At 38.3% G+C, this 16,249-nt stretch overlaps 1 protein-coding gene across 1 annotated transcript in view; it reads left to right on the top strand.

Annotated features, from left to right (window-relative positions):
* The window catches only part of ZCCHC7 (zinc finger CCHC-type containing 7), a 178,392-nt gene that overhangs the window by 135,145 nt on the left and 26,998 nt on the right, over window positions 1-16,249 (top strand). Inside the window, 1 exon segment of the mRNA XM_061634641.1 lies at window positions 791-826. Within this exon segment, the coding sequence (XP_061490625.1) occupies window positions 791-826 (36 nt within the window).

Here is a 16,249-nt window from a genome sequence, read left to right as displayed (position 1 = left end):
ACAGAGGCTAATTGTAAAGAAACTTAAAGATTGGAAATGGCTCAGTTAACAGTTAATACATTGTAAACTGCAAAAATTATGGTTCTGTTTAAAGACTTTACTTCTTTCTGTCACTAATGCAAAACTATACTAAGAAATAAACAAATAAGATGGTATTTTGTGAACTTTCTTGTAATTGTACTTGAAATAGCTGTTAAGAGACATCACCTTATTTGTAATACAGTGATTTAGGTACAGTATGGACAGAGGACAAAATAGAAAAATAAAGAAAGCTTTTGTGAAAATAGAAGTCAGTAAAGCATTCTGTTATGTTCCTTATTTAGATATCGTTTAACATTACTGAGGAGTTTACATTGTTGATGCAATAACTATATTGTGAATAGTTTATAGGTATATAACAGAAAAATAGTTTTAGAATTCTGAATTAAAGTATGATATTATAAATTAACTTTCAAATAATTGTGCCAGTTATAAATGTTGACAAAGTTTGTCTGGCATTTATATTTTAGGACCCTTACGAACATGTCATAAAAACTTCTAAACTTGGGAAAAAGAAAGGAAAAGAGAAAACTGTTACTGGCTTTCTGACAATGGCAGGGAGTGTGTTAAACCAGTGTAAAATTCAATTAAACTGTCTAGCCAGGTTTTTGGAGCTGAAATGCAGACCCTTTCAGTTAAGCTTCTTATTTTCCTGTGACCGACACCAGTGGATACTGTGTTATGCCAAAACCAACAGGCTGTAAAGCACCTTGTTTCATGCTCCCAGCTGATCAATATTTTTATTTTCCAGGCTTGCCCAGAAATGTGGAGGCAGTATCACCTAACAGTAAGTAGAAACACATTTTTTATTTTCTTCTACACCCAGCCTATTTACTCTTCTGTGAACTGCTGACCATAAAATATAGACAAGCATCTTGTGAAGGAAGATAATAAATATCAGAAGAGGTTTTGCACTGAAGAATGCAAGAATATACTATGATTTTTTCCAACTTTCTTTGAAAACTGTTTAAATAACAGAAATCAATCATGGTGACATAATGTCACTTTGCTACCTATAACCTCATCAGTAGTACATAATAGTATAATAATATATGTCTCATGGAAGCAATGAGCAGCACTATTAGCATGCACCATGGTAATTCCCAAGAACAAGCATCTATTTCCACAATGTCCAAGGAAAACTACTTTGACGGTATAACGTGGGTAGAGTGGGATGTGATGATTAGAAACAGAACGTTGTGCATGCCTGTTAATAGGATTATCAGTTAAACCTTGTTTGGGAGCCTTTACTTACAAACATAACCACTCAACAAATCTTCAGTCTTCCTATACAGCTTGTAAAGCACAGGGAAAATAGGAGAAGCACAGAAGCTTAACTTGGTTTAGGACAATATTAAATGATTTGTCTTGCAAACCTTATACAAGTTTATATTTGGCTTCATAGTGGATATAAATATTGAGACTCAAGTGGCTCATGATTATTCTGAATGGGTTTTGACAGATCATGAAGTGTTTAAGCAACAACTGTCTTCTTAGATTTTCTTTTCTTTAAGGAATTTTAGTGGACATGTGTCCTTTCAAGTATGCTTTTATTGGCATTTTAAGATGATTTGTTTTCCCATTTTCTCCATAGAGACAATTTACTCAAGTTTATATACTGTTAAAACAAGTATATATTTGAAGTTTCCCTAGATCCGTTTCTCCTAACTCCTTGCCTCTCTTGGCCATTCTGGCTTCAAATATGTTGACTTTTAGGAAAGGGTGTGAGAGTTATATTTTGGGCTGACATCTTTGCACATGACTTTTGAGTTATCAGATAACTTGGGAAACCGTTTTTATATGGTAGAAAGACATTACGTTTCAGAAAATTGTTATACTGTATCTCTATTCAGCTGGAGATTTAAAAATGGAGAAACTATTTGATCAGTATTTCAAAATAGTTTGTATTTAGTCCCACCTCTGGCTACTTATCAGTTTCCAGAAATGGATTTTTAATCAGGGCAACAAGAAATATCAATTCTTACGAAAAAAATTTAAAATTCATAGCAGCTAGTGTCCAATAACCATAGCCATTCAGTCATTTTGAATGAATTTTCCAACTTCTTGTTTAATCTCTGTCCTATCTTGTAGTTTCTGCTATACAGAATTCCACTATGTTGAGGCAATCCTTTATATAGCATTTTCTGTGTGGGTTCCAGTGTTGATGATAGCCCATTGCTATTAAAAAATATCTCCCTTAATTTCCTAAAACGTTAAGTACTATTTCTAAGTTACTAGCAAAAAAAATCATATGAGAATATATTAAACAAGTAACCATACAGCATACAGTAGGATATATTGCTGTAACAAAGCCAAGAGAAAGAAATGCTGCATGCTGTCTTCATAGTAGCCATTCAAAAAGGGTTGAAAGAATAATTTGTATTGGTTTTTATAAATACATATACTAATACTAAATGGTTTATTCCACACTTGTCACAAGTTTGGTTGAACCTAGATGTCAGTGTCTCTTAATAAACCAGAATGCGAAGTATATATAAAATCTATGTAAACAGAACAATTTTTGTATATTGTACAAATATATACCATGTAGGTAATCTTTTAATCCCACTTATTATGCATGTTTGTCAAAGGGTTATATAAAATGTGTGGTTAATTTCTCATGCATAAGCAAAATGTCACTAATTAATCGTGGTGAATGCTTGTTCAGATCAACAGAACAATATTTGTCACTTCTTTTAGCAATTTTATTCATTGTGCCCACCTACTAAGAGATTGGGGTGCCATCTATTGACTCATTGAAGCTATTGCACATCTATCTTCAGTAATGATGTGTAAATAATGTACCTTATGGTTATGGGTTTTCTTGGGTCTCACTTATGGTTATGGTGTTTGGAATTTTAGCTCTTTGAAAGAGTTTGTGTCAGGCATACTTTTTCTATATCCAGGATGAAGAAATTATAAGAGATTATATAAGAGCAAGAGAGAGCTTAAAAACAATGTTTTAACTGGCTGCAAATTTCTTCCTTCTGTTGAATGTCTCATTGCTTTTGGGCTTTGTCATTGTAGCATTCTAGGTTTCAGTCCACATAGCTGGTTTAACATACGGTGGGGGTTTTTAACTGTGGAAATTCCTAATAAAAATTATAACATAGTTTATATATTCAAAGTACTACAGAATACTTTTCATAATTGAAACTCCTCCTTCTATAAAAAATGATATTGCAGCTTTTCCTTGGTAAGTAGGTTTTGAAGATATATATGTTGAAAATCAAAACATTGGTTTAAATGCTCTCAAGCCTAGACATACCAAGTCAAAGATTTCACAAATTCAAAGTCACTTTAACTAAAGTTATTTTAGCTTCCAAGAGTGCCATTTACAGTCAATAAATCAATGTTGCCGGCTTGTGCTCCACTACACAGGAATATGTTGTGTTCCCCCCCTCAAAAGTCATATTATAAATAACATCCCTTTATATGTTGTATACAATAAACATCATTTCTTACTATGACCATTTGGTATACAACTAATTCCTCATTTTCTTTATTCTCTGTTCTGTTCATAATATTCCATTAAAACTTTATATCAGTATAGCTTTATGTTTTGAACTTCAAATGTATCCACACTTCATTTTATTGGAAGAAAAGGCTAGATCAGTTTCTTTCTAGGGGCTTCTTGCCTCTCTTGCCCTTTCTGGCTTCTAATATGTTTAGGAAAGGGTGTGAGAGTTATATTTGGGGCTGATTTATTCTGTAATTTAGGACATGGGTCCATGTAGTTCTAACATGGGGGGAATAATCCCCCTTCATTACTTATGCACATTATTAGAGAATTATAGGTATTGGGTACAGTTTAGGAAAATGCTAACTGGAATCCAAAGCCGACTGTGTGTAGGGAACCTGGAGGTGATCCATTTTTCCTTCCAGCAGCAACCCCCCATAGGATAATGCTCTGGAGGGTCCTAACCTTTGGGTCAGCTTTTTAGAGGGCATGTGAGGCTGATGCCAGAAGGATGATGTTTAAAAACCCTTGTGCATATGCTATGCTTTGGATCCCAGCCATAATATTTAACTTATCTTGCAGAATATAGTAAAACTATTTTTTACAAGAAATAATCTACTGTATTTTATTTCTGGCTCTGTAAAAACATTTCTAGTATTAGAGCACCCTCTGCAAAGGCAATTAATAATTAATAATTGCCTTTGTCTCTAGACTTCTGTTTTACACCCAGGAAAAACTCTGAAAACTTTATTTCAGAGTTGACACTTGTGATCCAAGGTAGCAGTATATGAATCTGTATTTGTAATAACAAAATTATGTGTATATAAAGGTCAGACTAGATGGTCTCTAATGTAATTCAAAAGTGAATTTGTGAATGTATACATGCGTTTCTTGCAGTGCAATATGAAGTTGGCTTATGAAAAATGCAGGGCATGCTGTATGGGGTAGAAAACAATTGTACAATTATGGTGTCTTCATGGGAACAAACCAGATCGAATTATGCTTAATCGAGGCTTCACATTAATGTGGCCAACGTAAAATGAAACTGGGTAACTGTTATAATTAACTGGAAAAATCACACACATCTTTTCTGTCTATTCTTTTTATGAAAAGCAATTGCAAATAGCACACAGAGTAAAGTATGTGTTGAATACTGTGCATCCAAAAGTAGTATCCTGGCCTAAAATCTATATAGCCTACAGTATACTATAGATTATTGTGGACTTTAAAACACTGCAGATAGACAAATCTGTTTTGCATAGTTTATGATATAGTGTTTTTCTAGATATTTTTAATGTTTGCTTTGCTGTGAAGCTGGCTTTTTTCTTCTTCAGGAGATGATGGTTGCTCCTGTTGCCTTGCACTGTGCATGCAGTAAGCCCCCCTCCCTCATCTCCTGCCTTCACTCTTCTCATTTATATCAAAACTCCTCGCCCCAAGATGGCCACCAACAGAGTTTTACAACCATCAGAATATAACTACCAAACACTATCATTTAATACACTTTTTGAAGTTTGTTAATCTTACCTCTAATCTACTTACATAAAAAAAAATGAACCAGGAATTGCTGTTTTGGTATGCGTATCTTAAAGACAGGAAGACACAATACATCTTTTGTGCTTAAAGTTTGCGCTTGTATTTCTTTGTATATGATTATTAAAATTCTGCTTGGCCGTCCACCATTTTCTTGAACTAAAAATGTAAGTATGTGTGCTCTTAAGTATGAGCTACACGAAATAGCAGCTGAAAATAAGTGTCACTGCTGAATATATAAAAATAAATAGCCATAGATTTAAAGAAATCATAAGAAATGTTATAGTCCATGACATTTCTGCAGAAGATGGATGAATTAGCTTTTTGGCTGGATTACTCAGAGAGATTGGTTCCTCTTAATCGCCTCAATGCCTATCCTAGCCTGAACTGAGACATTTGAACATATAAGCCTACTAATTGTTATATTATGATGATGTTTCCAGAAGGATGGCCTGGGTTTCCTTTGTTTGCTGTATTGAAAGGAATTTTTAAAATAATTATTGCTTTATCTAAATTTCCTCCATATTTTGAAAATGTTCACAGCATTCTGCCATCCTTCAGCTTCATGTTTACTCAGAAGTGAGTCCTGCAGAATTAGGTTAGATGGCTTGGAAGTAAACATGCATAAGATTGCAGCCTTCATGTGTTAGCTCTCAGAACTTTCCAGCTGTAATATTTTCAACCGATACAGTCTAATTTAAAGAACATATGTCATTACATTATGTATAATTTGGAGGCTTTATCATATTTATTCCAAGGTTCCCATGCTCAAAATTGTCTTTCTGACTAATTGAAATTCATTTGAAACTTCAGTTATCTTCATTTTTGCATGTGAATTTAGGAAGAAAGGGTCATTTGTAGTTTTGAGTAGAATAAAATTGTCAGATAATTATGCTAAAAATAAAACCTGGTTTCACAATAATAGCTACCTCTTTATCCACTTGTAAGTGTATAATTTGTTTTTAAAAACTACAATAGCTTTGTTAAAAGGCAAAATTTTAAAAACAAAAAAAAGTCATATATTTCCTGGAAGGCACTATTAGCATTTTACAGGTTTAACACATTTAACCCATTTAACTGTACCTTTGCTGTTATCTCACTTAAATGTTGAACTAATTCTTTCTTGATTTGTTTCAGATTGCTTCTTTTACTAAGTTTCTGGAGGACAATAGCACAAATTTAAATGGTGAACATGCACAAATAATATAATACTGCATTATCCCCCCTTTTATCCATAATCTATCTCTTTTCCAGTAAATACCAACACTGAATACATTACTTTATATTATCATGTGACAGACAGTGGCGGTATCTATCTACAGTGTTGTCAAAACCAGCATTAAGGCCGCAGTCCTTTGCATATTTACTTGGAAGTAAATCCCAGTAAATTCAGTGGAATTTCTCAGTTAACATACATAGACTGTCCATATGGGATGTTCATATTTCCAGTGGACTGAAATGCAAGATGTTACACTTCTCTGTAAAGCAAGCAAGTAGGTTTAATGTTGTAACCACAGCAAATCAAAACATACACAAACATTAATATTTCATACATCCAGTAGGATTAACATTAATACATCATACATCTGATGATTAGTTAAATAAAAATAAAACTCTGAAATCCAAATACTAAATAATAGTTACAATTCTAATAAAAATGGCCCATCTAGTAGGATTAATGGATAAGGATCACTTTCTAATTTTAAAAGATAAAAGAGTAAACATGGCCACTTGATAACTGACATAAGGAAATCTGCCAGCAAGTAGGTGATGCATTCTGCTTCTGAGCCTGAGAAGTTAACAATAATATGACCCAACATCCTGCCTTTTCTTGCTTCATGAAGCAGGCAGCATAGGCCATAATGTTTAATGTCCCTATGTACTTTTTCTGGAGCAGTTTGACAATAATTCTCATTGAAACTCGAAGAACTTCCATTTAAATGTGATGTGTTGGATTGCATCCTTCATTATTTAAACATTGTCTAAATGCATAGTGATTCCAATCTATATTGTTTGAATATGTGATGACTGCAAATGCAGTAAGTGATATCCAGTGTTAGTCATACTTGGAGTAAGTCCATTGATTTCAGTGAATCTACGCTGAACATGACTTGGTTGGATATCACCCAGTATGTGTTTCCCCACTCCCATTTTTTAAAAAAATGATAGTATATGATTCAGTAGTGTTGCTTTGTGAAAAGGGTTGATGTTTCTAAATATTAGTTGAGGTCATACTATTGCAAAATAATATACTTGGACAAAAGCATTACCAGTAGGTACTGCTGCCAGCTGCTTGTCTTGTAACATATACAGGGTTTGTATATTTAGTGGTAAGAGTCAGGCTATGGGGAAGGGGAATTCCCAATGCAGGCAATGTTTATCTGTGAATGATGGCCATTTCTCTTCATTCTTAGCATGTGGTTTCTAAAGTTTAGCATATTGGACCACAATTTCTGCTACATGTGTATTACTCTTATAGGTAAGAATTGCTGTAGAAATAACTTGTTAAAACTGTGCAAATTAACAGTTACATCTTCTGAAAAACCAACAGCCCTTAAATTGATGTGTAGATAACTTGTTGCAAACTGTACAGATAACAGTTACATTTTCTAAAAAACCAACATCCCCCAACATCTCTAATCCTTGGGAGGGGGGACCCTGGTTAAGCCACCTTCTGCTCTTTGTAACAATCTTATACTTTTTAACTCCATGGGCTGTTTGGTCCTACAAGCATAAGCAACATTGTTTAATATTTTAACATTGTTCCTAAGCTATGTAGGCATCAGTTCCAAAATACTGACTGTGTAAGGTCTAACAGCACAATTCTATACATGCCTGTTCAAAAATAAGTTCCATTCCTAGGGATATGATTCAGTCAGTGGGACTGCTCTGGCACCTGTGACTTTTGAGGATTTCAAGGTTAGATTAGTTAAAATTAGTGGGGCAAGCTTGCCTTGAATCCAGATTTGTTAACTTGATCTATAAGGTATGTTGAATTAATTCTGTAGTAGTTAATTCTACTTATTACTTTCTTTTACACTGTTTAGAGGAGTGACAGCTGGTATAGCACAGTGGGGAGGAGAGCCTGGCTGGGAGTCCAGAGTCTGTGAGTTCAAATCCCCGCTCGTGTCTCCTGGGTGTAAAGGGCCAGCTAAAGATCATCCCCACAGTGAGTGGCTCAGGGGTTACGTGCTCTGCCACCTGTGCAGCCGTGGGCAAGCAGCATAGTCCCAAGGAGCCCAGTTGCCCCCCAGCTGGCAGTTGCGGACAAGGAAGGGGCTGGTTTGTGCAGCTGTGGCAAGCTGAGCAGGCCCTAGCCAGCTGGGGAGGACTAGCCTCAGAGGGAGGCAATGGTAAACCCCCTCTGAATACCGCTTACCATGAAATCCCTATTCATAGGGTCGCCATAAGTTGGGATCGACTTGAAGGCAGTCCATTTCCATTTCAGAGGAGAATTTTTTAGAGGAAGATTTCCCCCCCCCCCAAATTTTTTTTACATATATCTAAAACATTTAATTGAGTTTCCTTTATTGGAATGTACTTGCCAGTCACTCCCATGCCAAGTCACTTACCCTCATACCTTGCAAGTCAAATACAGGTATGTTGATCACAGAATCAGCTTGGCATACTCCGGTGTCAGGCCCAGGATGTGACTCAGGAACCAGACCAACGATTGTAGTTAATTCGTGTTTTATTAGGGTAATGTCCAAACAAAGACTGCGTTTTCTCATGAATCAATACAGGGATACAGGTCCTGCGGCATTGGGAGAAAGTTGACAGAGCAAGGGACTTCTTCCTGCCTGTTCTTTAAGAAGGGGCCAAACGGGCGCGCAATCTTTTGCTCCTCCTTAACTGCTCCTCAGGTACTGCCCACCTTCCCCCCCTTCTCTCCTGTCTTTTCAGCTGTCTGCGTGTGCGCGGTGAGGGGGGAAGCATCACCCCCTCCTCTTCTGAAGTTTCCGATTCCAGGATGGGGGATAGGGGAGGGGCTGATGGTAAACTGCCTCCCCGCTTTTCGGCTGTGAGCAGCCCTCCCTCTTCCCCCTCTTGCTCTGAGCCTGAAAGAGGGGGAGGCGTGAGAATGTCCAGGGAGGGCTCAGGCTCCCCGTTGCTAAGCGACCTTATTACTGGCAGTTCCTCTGTTTCGTCTTCGCTCCAAAGGGGGGAAGTTCCTCCCCCTTCCCTCTGCCATCCATCCGAATACTCTTTTCCCAACTCTCCGGGATCCAGCTCCCCGGGATTGGGACCCCAGCTCTGCCTTCCGACACCCGGCCTGATTCAATAGAGAGTTCTGTAAGTCTTTCCAGTGTCATAGTTTTTATCCTGGAGTGGCTTACTGTTGCAATTTGGGGGAAATAATGTTGTAACCATGGGCGATACTCTTAAGAGGAAGTGACTGCCCTCCTTTTGCCTTTGAAAGTTCTCTCCAAACTTTTATTGAGCTCATTTTTTGCTGAAAGTTAGGGCTTAATCAAATTTGTGATGTTTTGTGTGATAGTGTGATGTATCTCGTGTTTTCACTTGTATTTTCAGTAAAAGGGGTGTGAAATTATGCATGGTTTATGTTTCCATTTCTGTAAATATTTGCTTTTTATTGGATTAATTTATGCACAAAATAACATTGAATACATTTACTAAATTTTGTACAGACTTTATATTTTAAATGTTTTGTGTTATACCTCAGAGGTTTACATGAGAAGTATGGTTTTAGAATGGTTTATAAAACCACTTAGGATATATGATACAAGACTTGCTGATATTTGTTTTGTCATCAACTTCCAAAAGGGCTAATGACTTTGTTTATGCATTGTATTCATTCCCACCAATGACTCCTGAAGAGGCTAGCAGTCAAAAATAAAAAAATATGGACAAATACACCAAACTCAATATATCAACATATAAAAAGAGAACCATTGATAGAAAATCTCCAGCTTCAACAGTCAACATATCTTCTGGTACAAACCATAATGCCAAAAGGACAGTGGTGCAATTGTCTCTTGAGTCTCGCTAGTACGACTTATCTGAGTGTGGACACAACCACAAAAAACACCCTCTACCTTGCCCAGACAAGCTATCAAATTGTCAGAACCGAGCCTCAATGTCAGAATTTAACAAAACGAGGAACCATGAGCCTTGCTTCTTTGTTGCATATTTTAAATATTTTTCCTGAGGGTTAGGAAGGGATTGGAAAATATACTTCTCAGAGTAATAGAAGCCTGGTACACCATTCCCAGGTTCTTGAACGATTGCATTTTCCTGCAGCATCAGTACAAATTATGGTTTCTGACGTCAGAGTGCCAGTTAGTGCAGCACATCCAGTCAATCTATATGTAGTATTCTTCATGACATTCAAGTTCTTACATGCATATTGGGTATACTCATATTATCTGTGCATTATCTTTGAATCCGAGTTCTGTGGCACTTTAAAGCTGTCACTTTAAAGATATATAAATATAAAGCCCCCTTGATGACCTTGGGCTAGGACGAGTCACTGGCTGCATACACATCATACATTTAAAGTGCATGACTTCCCCCAAAGAGTCCTGGGAACTGTAGTTCATCCCTCACAGAGCTGCTATTCCCAGCACCCTTAAACTACAGTTGCAGGATTCTTTGGGGGAAATCACATGCTTTTAATGTATGGCATGTACACAGCCCTAGTCTCAACCTAAGTAATCCCACAGGCCTGTTATGATAATGCCCATGTAGAGGCCAGATCTCTCTGGAGCGACATTGTGATTAAAGGAAAAACAATAAAAATAAACAGTGGCTTCATTGCTTCTTAGTTTTTCACCAAGAGCTTTTCCAGTTGTGTTTTTGCAATAAATTTATTTATAAATATATTTGTATTATTTTGTTTAAAAAATCAAAGCAGTTTACACAAGTTAAAAACGAATCAAACGAGCACGCATAAGCTCAAATATGTGCTTATGACAACTATGCCCCCCTAGAATCCGTCCAAACTAGATTCTTACGTTCCCTTCTTGGTATCCCAGGCTGTGTACCTAATTCCATTCTCCGCTTAGAAGCTGGGATTCCCAAGATAGAAACTCATACTTGGATGAGCAAGATAAAATTCTGGTTAAAAATGATTTTATGTGTGAATTCCTGAAATATTGAAAGGCACGGTTTGAGCCCTCATACCTTCCAGTATTTCAGAGACGATAATACGCATATCCTATGTCTTAACTACTGGCTAAGGCCAGGAAATGTGATCCAGTGCACAAAGGCAGGCCAGGGAGTTGGGTTAAGCAAGTCACAAAGAGTGTGTGTGCATGCGTGCATACGCAGTACAAGAAAAAAACATCCATTAATCACTTGCCATTGCAGATAAAATGTGTTATGGAGTAACTATTCAAAAAAAACTAAACAAAAACAAGCTTATTGTACGAGATCATGGTAAGAGGGACAAATGAAATTGAAATTGAAACTTTATTTTTACCTCGCCCTTTTTCCAAACTGGAACTCAGGGCGGCTTACAAATAAAACTACATGTAGTTAAAAACATAGAAAAACATACAATTAAAATACAATTAAACTATGCACAACCTTAAAACCGTAAAAGGCACTTAAAAATCTAAAAACAATTTAAAATAATACAGATAATAATGTAAAACAATAAAACAAGCCTTGTAAAGCCCAATCCTAAACACCTTCTATCCCAAAAGCCTGTCGGAATAAAAAAGTCTTTACTTGCCAACGGAAGGATAGCAAGGAGGGGGCCATTCGTGCTTCCCTAGGAAGGGAGTTCCAGAACCTAGGAGCAGCCACCGAAAAGGCCCTATCTCGCGTCCCCACCAATCGCACTTGCGAGGGTGTTGGGACTGAGAGAAGGGCCTCTCCTGAAGATCTCAGGGCCCAGGCAGGCTCATATAGGGAGATGGTGAATTAGTGATAGCCAGTTCATTGATGAATAATGATACAGTGATTAATTATTTTAGAGTCAATTCTATAGTATCCTATTTAATGAAATGTACTTTTTCAGGCCTTCTTGGAAGCAAAATCCTCAATCAAATCACTGTAATCCAAACCATGTGCAGTTTTGTGCTTAGCTGAAATCTGCTAATTCTTCTATCTATTTTTGTGACATAGAACAGTGCAGATAATTTTTTTTATCAATTTCCACTTTGAAAATGACGTCTCACCAGATACAGTTGGTACAGTGAGAATGTTATGAAGTTCTGCATATAAACTGAGGTAAGTATCTTGAATATTATATATTAATAAATTGAAGGGCTGGCAAAGTGGTGCATTTTTTGTTGCTGGGTTGATTATATAACCTAAAATTCTTGAACTCGATCAGCAACTCTGTTGAATCAATGTCTCCCTCAAGGTGCAAAGATGCATCTTTTGCACACCTTTTCAAGGTCATCATATCCTATTGTAGCCAAAGATTTAACATCAAAAATGAATCCATATTTGTCTGTAAACTGCACCATTTGTTTAAGTCTTTCATCTATAACAAAGAATTACCTTTATTGAAATTTGCCTTTGGAAACAAAAATGAGGCCCTGTGATGTTTCATCTAGGGAAAGTGTGTTTCTCACATACTGGTTTGGGAATGTTATCTCTACGTAGGGGGAAATGGCCCTCTGCTTGTGTTTTTGTAGGGAAGGACTTGCTTACCTGCAATGCTGCTGAGTAAAAGATAAGGCACACCAAGACTGACTGACTGTAAAGGAGGCTGACCGGATTTCGTATAAGATTTTGGGGGTCCTAAAATGTGGGGCCTCGAGCAGTTACCTAGTCCTTCCCCCACCACAACTGCTCTGCCTCCTCTTTTATAGCAGAATATATGATTAGTAGTGCTAGATTGGTGGCAGTATGAGAGTATGGCTAGAGAGAGAAGATGTGGGGCATTAATCATTTGGTAAGCTCCTAGGCAATATTTTGTTAACAGCATGTAGTTTGGCATCATTTGAAACCTTTGCACTGTGACATTAAAATGTTCACAAGTATTCAGTGGCACAGTGGGAGAGGAGATGTGTTATACTCCTCTCTCTGTTCTCTCTCGACACATGTCCAGAGCTTGGAAAAGTTACTTTTTTGAACTACAACTTCCATCAACCAAATCCAGTGGCCATGCTGGCTGGGGCTGATGGGAGTTGTAGTTCAAAAAAGTAACTTTTCCAAGCTCTGGTTGAGACCATACAAACTGCTTCGTAACTGTTAGTTTCTCTCACCACAACCATTGGACTGCCTTCAAGTTGATCCTGACTTATGGCGATCTAGGGCCAGCCCCAGACATGCCAGGGCCCTTGGGCACAATCTTGCACCGGGCCCCAGCACTTCCTTTCCACAATTTACAGCAGGATTGCTGCTGCAAATTGCATGCCAATCGCTCCGGAGCCCCTGCCATTCCCTTGCTTCTTTAACCTACCTTTCTCAGCTGTTGTGTAGTTATGTGTGCAGCGCTGCCCTTAACCAAGATGGTGGCTGAGTTTTCCTAAGGGGCTGAAGCCTCTGCCGCCATCTTGGCTGATGGCATGCATGCGTGCTGTGCCAAATCGCAGAAGAGGAGCAGGGGCCCTGTAGCCCCGGGGCCCTCAGCCAGGGCCCCACCTGGCCGCCCTTTGCAGCCAGCCCTGAATAGGGATTTCATGGTAAGTGGTATTCAGAGGGAGTTTACCATTGCCTCCCTCTGAGGCTAGTCCTCCCCAGCTACCAGCTGGGGGGCAACTGGGCTCCTTGGGACTATGCAGCTTGCCCACGGCTGCACAGGTGGCAGGGCACATAACCCTTGAGCCACTCACTGCGGGGGTGATCTTTAGCTGGCCCTTTACACCCAGGAGACACGAGCAGGGATTTGAACTCACAGACTCTGGACTTCCAGCCAGGCTCTCCTCCCCACTGTGCTATACCAGCTGTAGTTTCTCTCACCAGTGATCCACATATCAATAACTGATTAAATGTTCCTGTAGATTACACCATAGTTTTCTAAGTATTGTAAGGTCCACACTGCCTTCTAATAAATGTTATAACAAAATTTAACTGCAGTTAATTTCCTTTAGCCTTGATTAATTATATTTTTATTCTGCCATTTAGACAAAAAAATACCCCAAAATCTACTCACATCAGTCAGAAAATCAATGCAGTGCTAGTCACAGGCACTGTACATAAATGAAAATGAGGGACAGGCCCTGCTGTCTTACTTATACATCTGCACCTGCTCTTACATGTTCTGCCTTAGTGTTGATGGATGTTCTGTCATGGTTCAGAATTTTTTTAAAAATAAAAAAAATTCTTGTCCTAAGAGTTTAAACTCACTGTAGTTCTAAAAACACCACTGTGCATCGGTAGTCTTAAATAATCGATATTAATATTTTATTCTCAAATATTTTTTCTGAGCAAACCCTGTTAGAACAAATTAGAATTATTTGTACAGTTCACTTGTACAGTTCTTGAAGTCCTTTTTATTCCAAATGAGATTTGGACAGGAATCATTCTTTGCAATTGGTCCCAGAATCTCTATTAGAACATGGCAACTAAGTGTCGACTGATACTAGTGTTAATTGAAGACTGGAGAAAGAATAGTATTGAGAATAGGAAAAGTCAGTGTCACATTGCCTTCCTGTGAGTTTGGATGCATCTTAGTCTGTTGTCTCAGCTTTGACCATTCCGCGTTAGGTGCCCCTGCTAGGAGTCTAGCCTTTTGGTCTAGACTCCTGATGGCATTGCTCTCAGCTGCTTCGACACTCTCAGACCCCCTCACCATGTTAAGGTGTGCATCCTAGAGGAAGACAGAATATGTATGCTTGTTTAAATCATTTATACCCTGCACCTTTAATGTTTCAATTCCCATGGCTATATGGTACCTCCATTATCAACATGCCCCTGAAAACCAGTCAGTGGGGTACAACAAGACAGAGGGCTCTTGTCCTCGTGTCCTGCCTCTGGGCTTCCCATAGGCACGAGGTGGCAACGATAGCAAATAGGTTTATGGACTAGGCAGGCCTTTCGTCTGATCCAGCAGAACTCCCCATATGTTCTAGGGCTTCAATAAAACTAGCATTAATAACAATGTGAGCAACGAAAGTAATTAAACAATAAAGTCGTAGTGAAATAAAAAAAATTCATGTTTCTGTAGAGGTTAAAAACTGGAGCAAACTAGTTAAAAAGCCTTGGTTAATATGAAGGTCTTTGATGCTGAGAGGACATCAAAATACATTCCAGCTATACTTCCTTGGAAAGAGCATTCCAGAGACAGCGAGACACAGCTGAAAAAAACTATATCTTACACTACCACCTTCTTAATATCTAAAACTGCGGGAACTCGGAAAAGGCCCTTGAAGGATTTTAGCATGTAGACAGATACATGTGGGAACACATTATCCTTCAGGTACTCAGATCCCAAGCCATGCAAGGAGTTAAAGATAATCACTCGGATTCACTTGTTACCAGGAATGGAATGTCAGCCTGTATGATGTGTTCCATGCAGGTGGTCATGGGATGTAATACAGCAGCAGTGTTCTGGACCACCTAAAGTCTTGAAACGTAGCCCCACGTACAACACAATGCAATAAGCTTAACCCGGATACTCTGAAAGCATAGATGATAGTGCCCAGGCTAACTCTGTCCAGGATCAATTGCAACTGACACACGAGCCTTAGTTGTGAAAAACATAAACTGCTTGGCCGTTTAAAGATAACAGCTGGATCTAAAAGCACCCTCAAGCTGCTGAACCGGATCCTTTAGAGGGAGTGCAACCACATCTAGAACGGGCTAAACAGCACCTCTCCCTATTTACTGAACTCTCTACCAAATTGTGAGGATTGAATTTAACTTAGTGGCCCTTAGCTAGTCAATAACTGATCCCAAACATGGATTTATGACTTCTTCTCCCTCACCTGACTCTGATAAGGAGAGAGTGAGAGAGAGCTGAGTTTCATCAATTACCTTCTGAATAATCTCTGGATAACATAGTTCAGCATTTTTGTGTAGATGTCAGATAGCAAGATATAGTCTGTGGAATAATGCAGCATAGAGTGACGTGGTGCACAGCTATAATGTCCCAGCACCAACTTTGGGAAATGGTCATCTAGGTAACCAAACCAAGTGTGCTTTCCAGTGCCCATCCCAGGCAGCCATAGTCAGTGGTATCAAATGCTCCTGAAATGTCTAAGAGAATTAGCAGTAACTCTCCCGCTAGCCTTTTCTCGGTATAGGTATCATGGTAACCAAAGCAGTTTCAGTTATGAAATCAGACTGAAATGGATG

This window comes from Rhineura floridana, chromosome 1 (genome assembly GCF_030035675.1).
Source record: "Rhineura floridana isolate rRhiFlo1 chromosome 1, rRhiFlo1.hap2, whole genome shotgun sequence".
Lineage (NCBI taxonomy): Eukaryota > Metazoa > Chordata > Lepidosauria > Squamata > Rhineuridae > Rhineura > Rhineura floridana.
The sequence above is the reverse complement of the archived record's forward strand: the minus strand, read 5'-3'. Positions and strand labels throughout refer to the sequence as shown.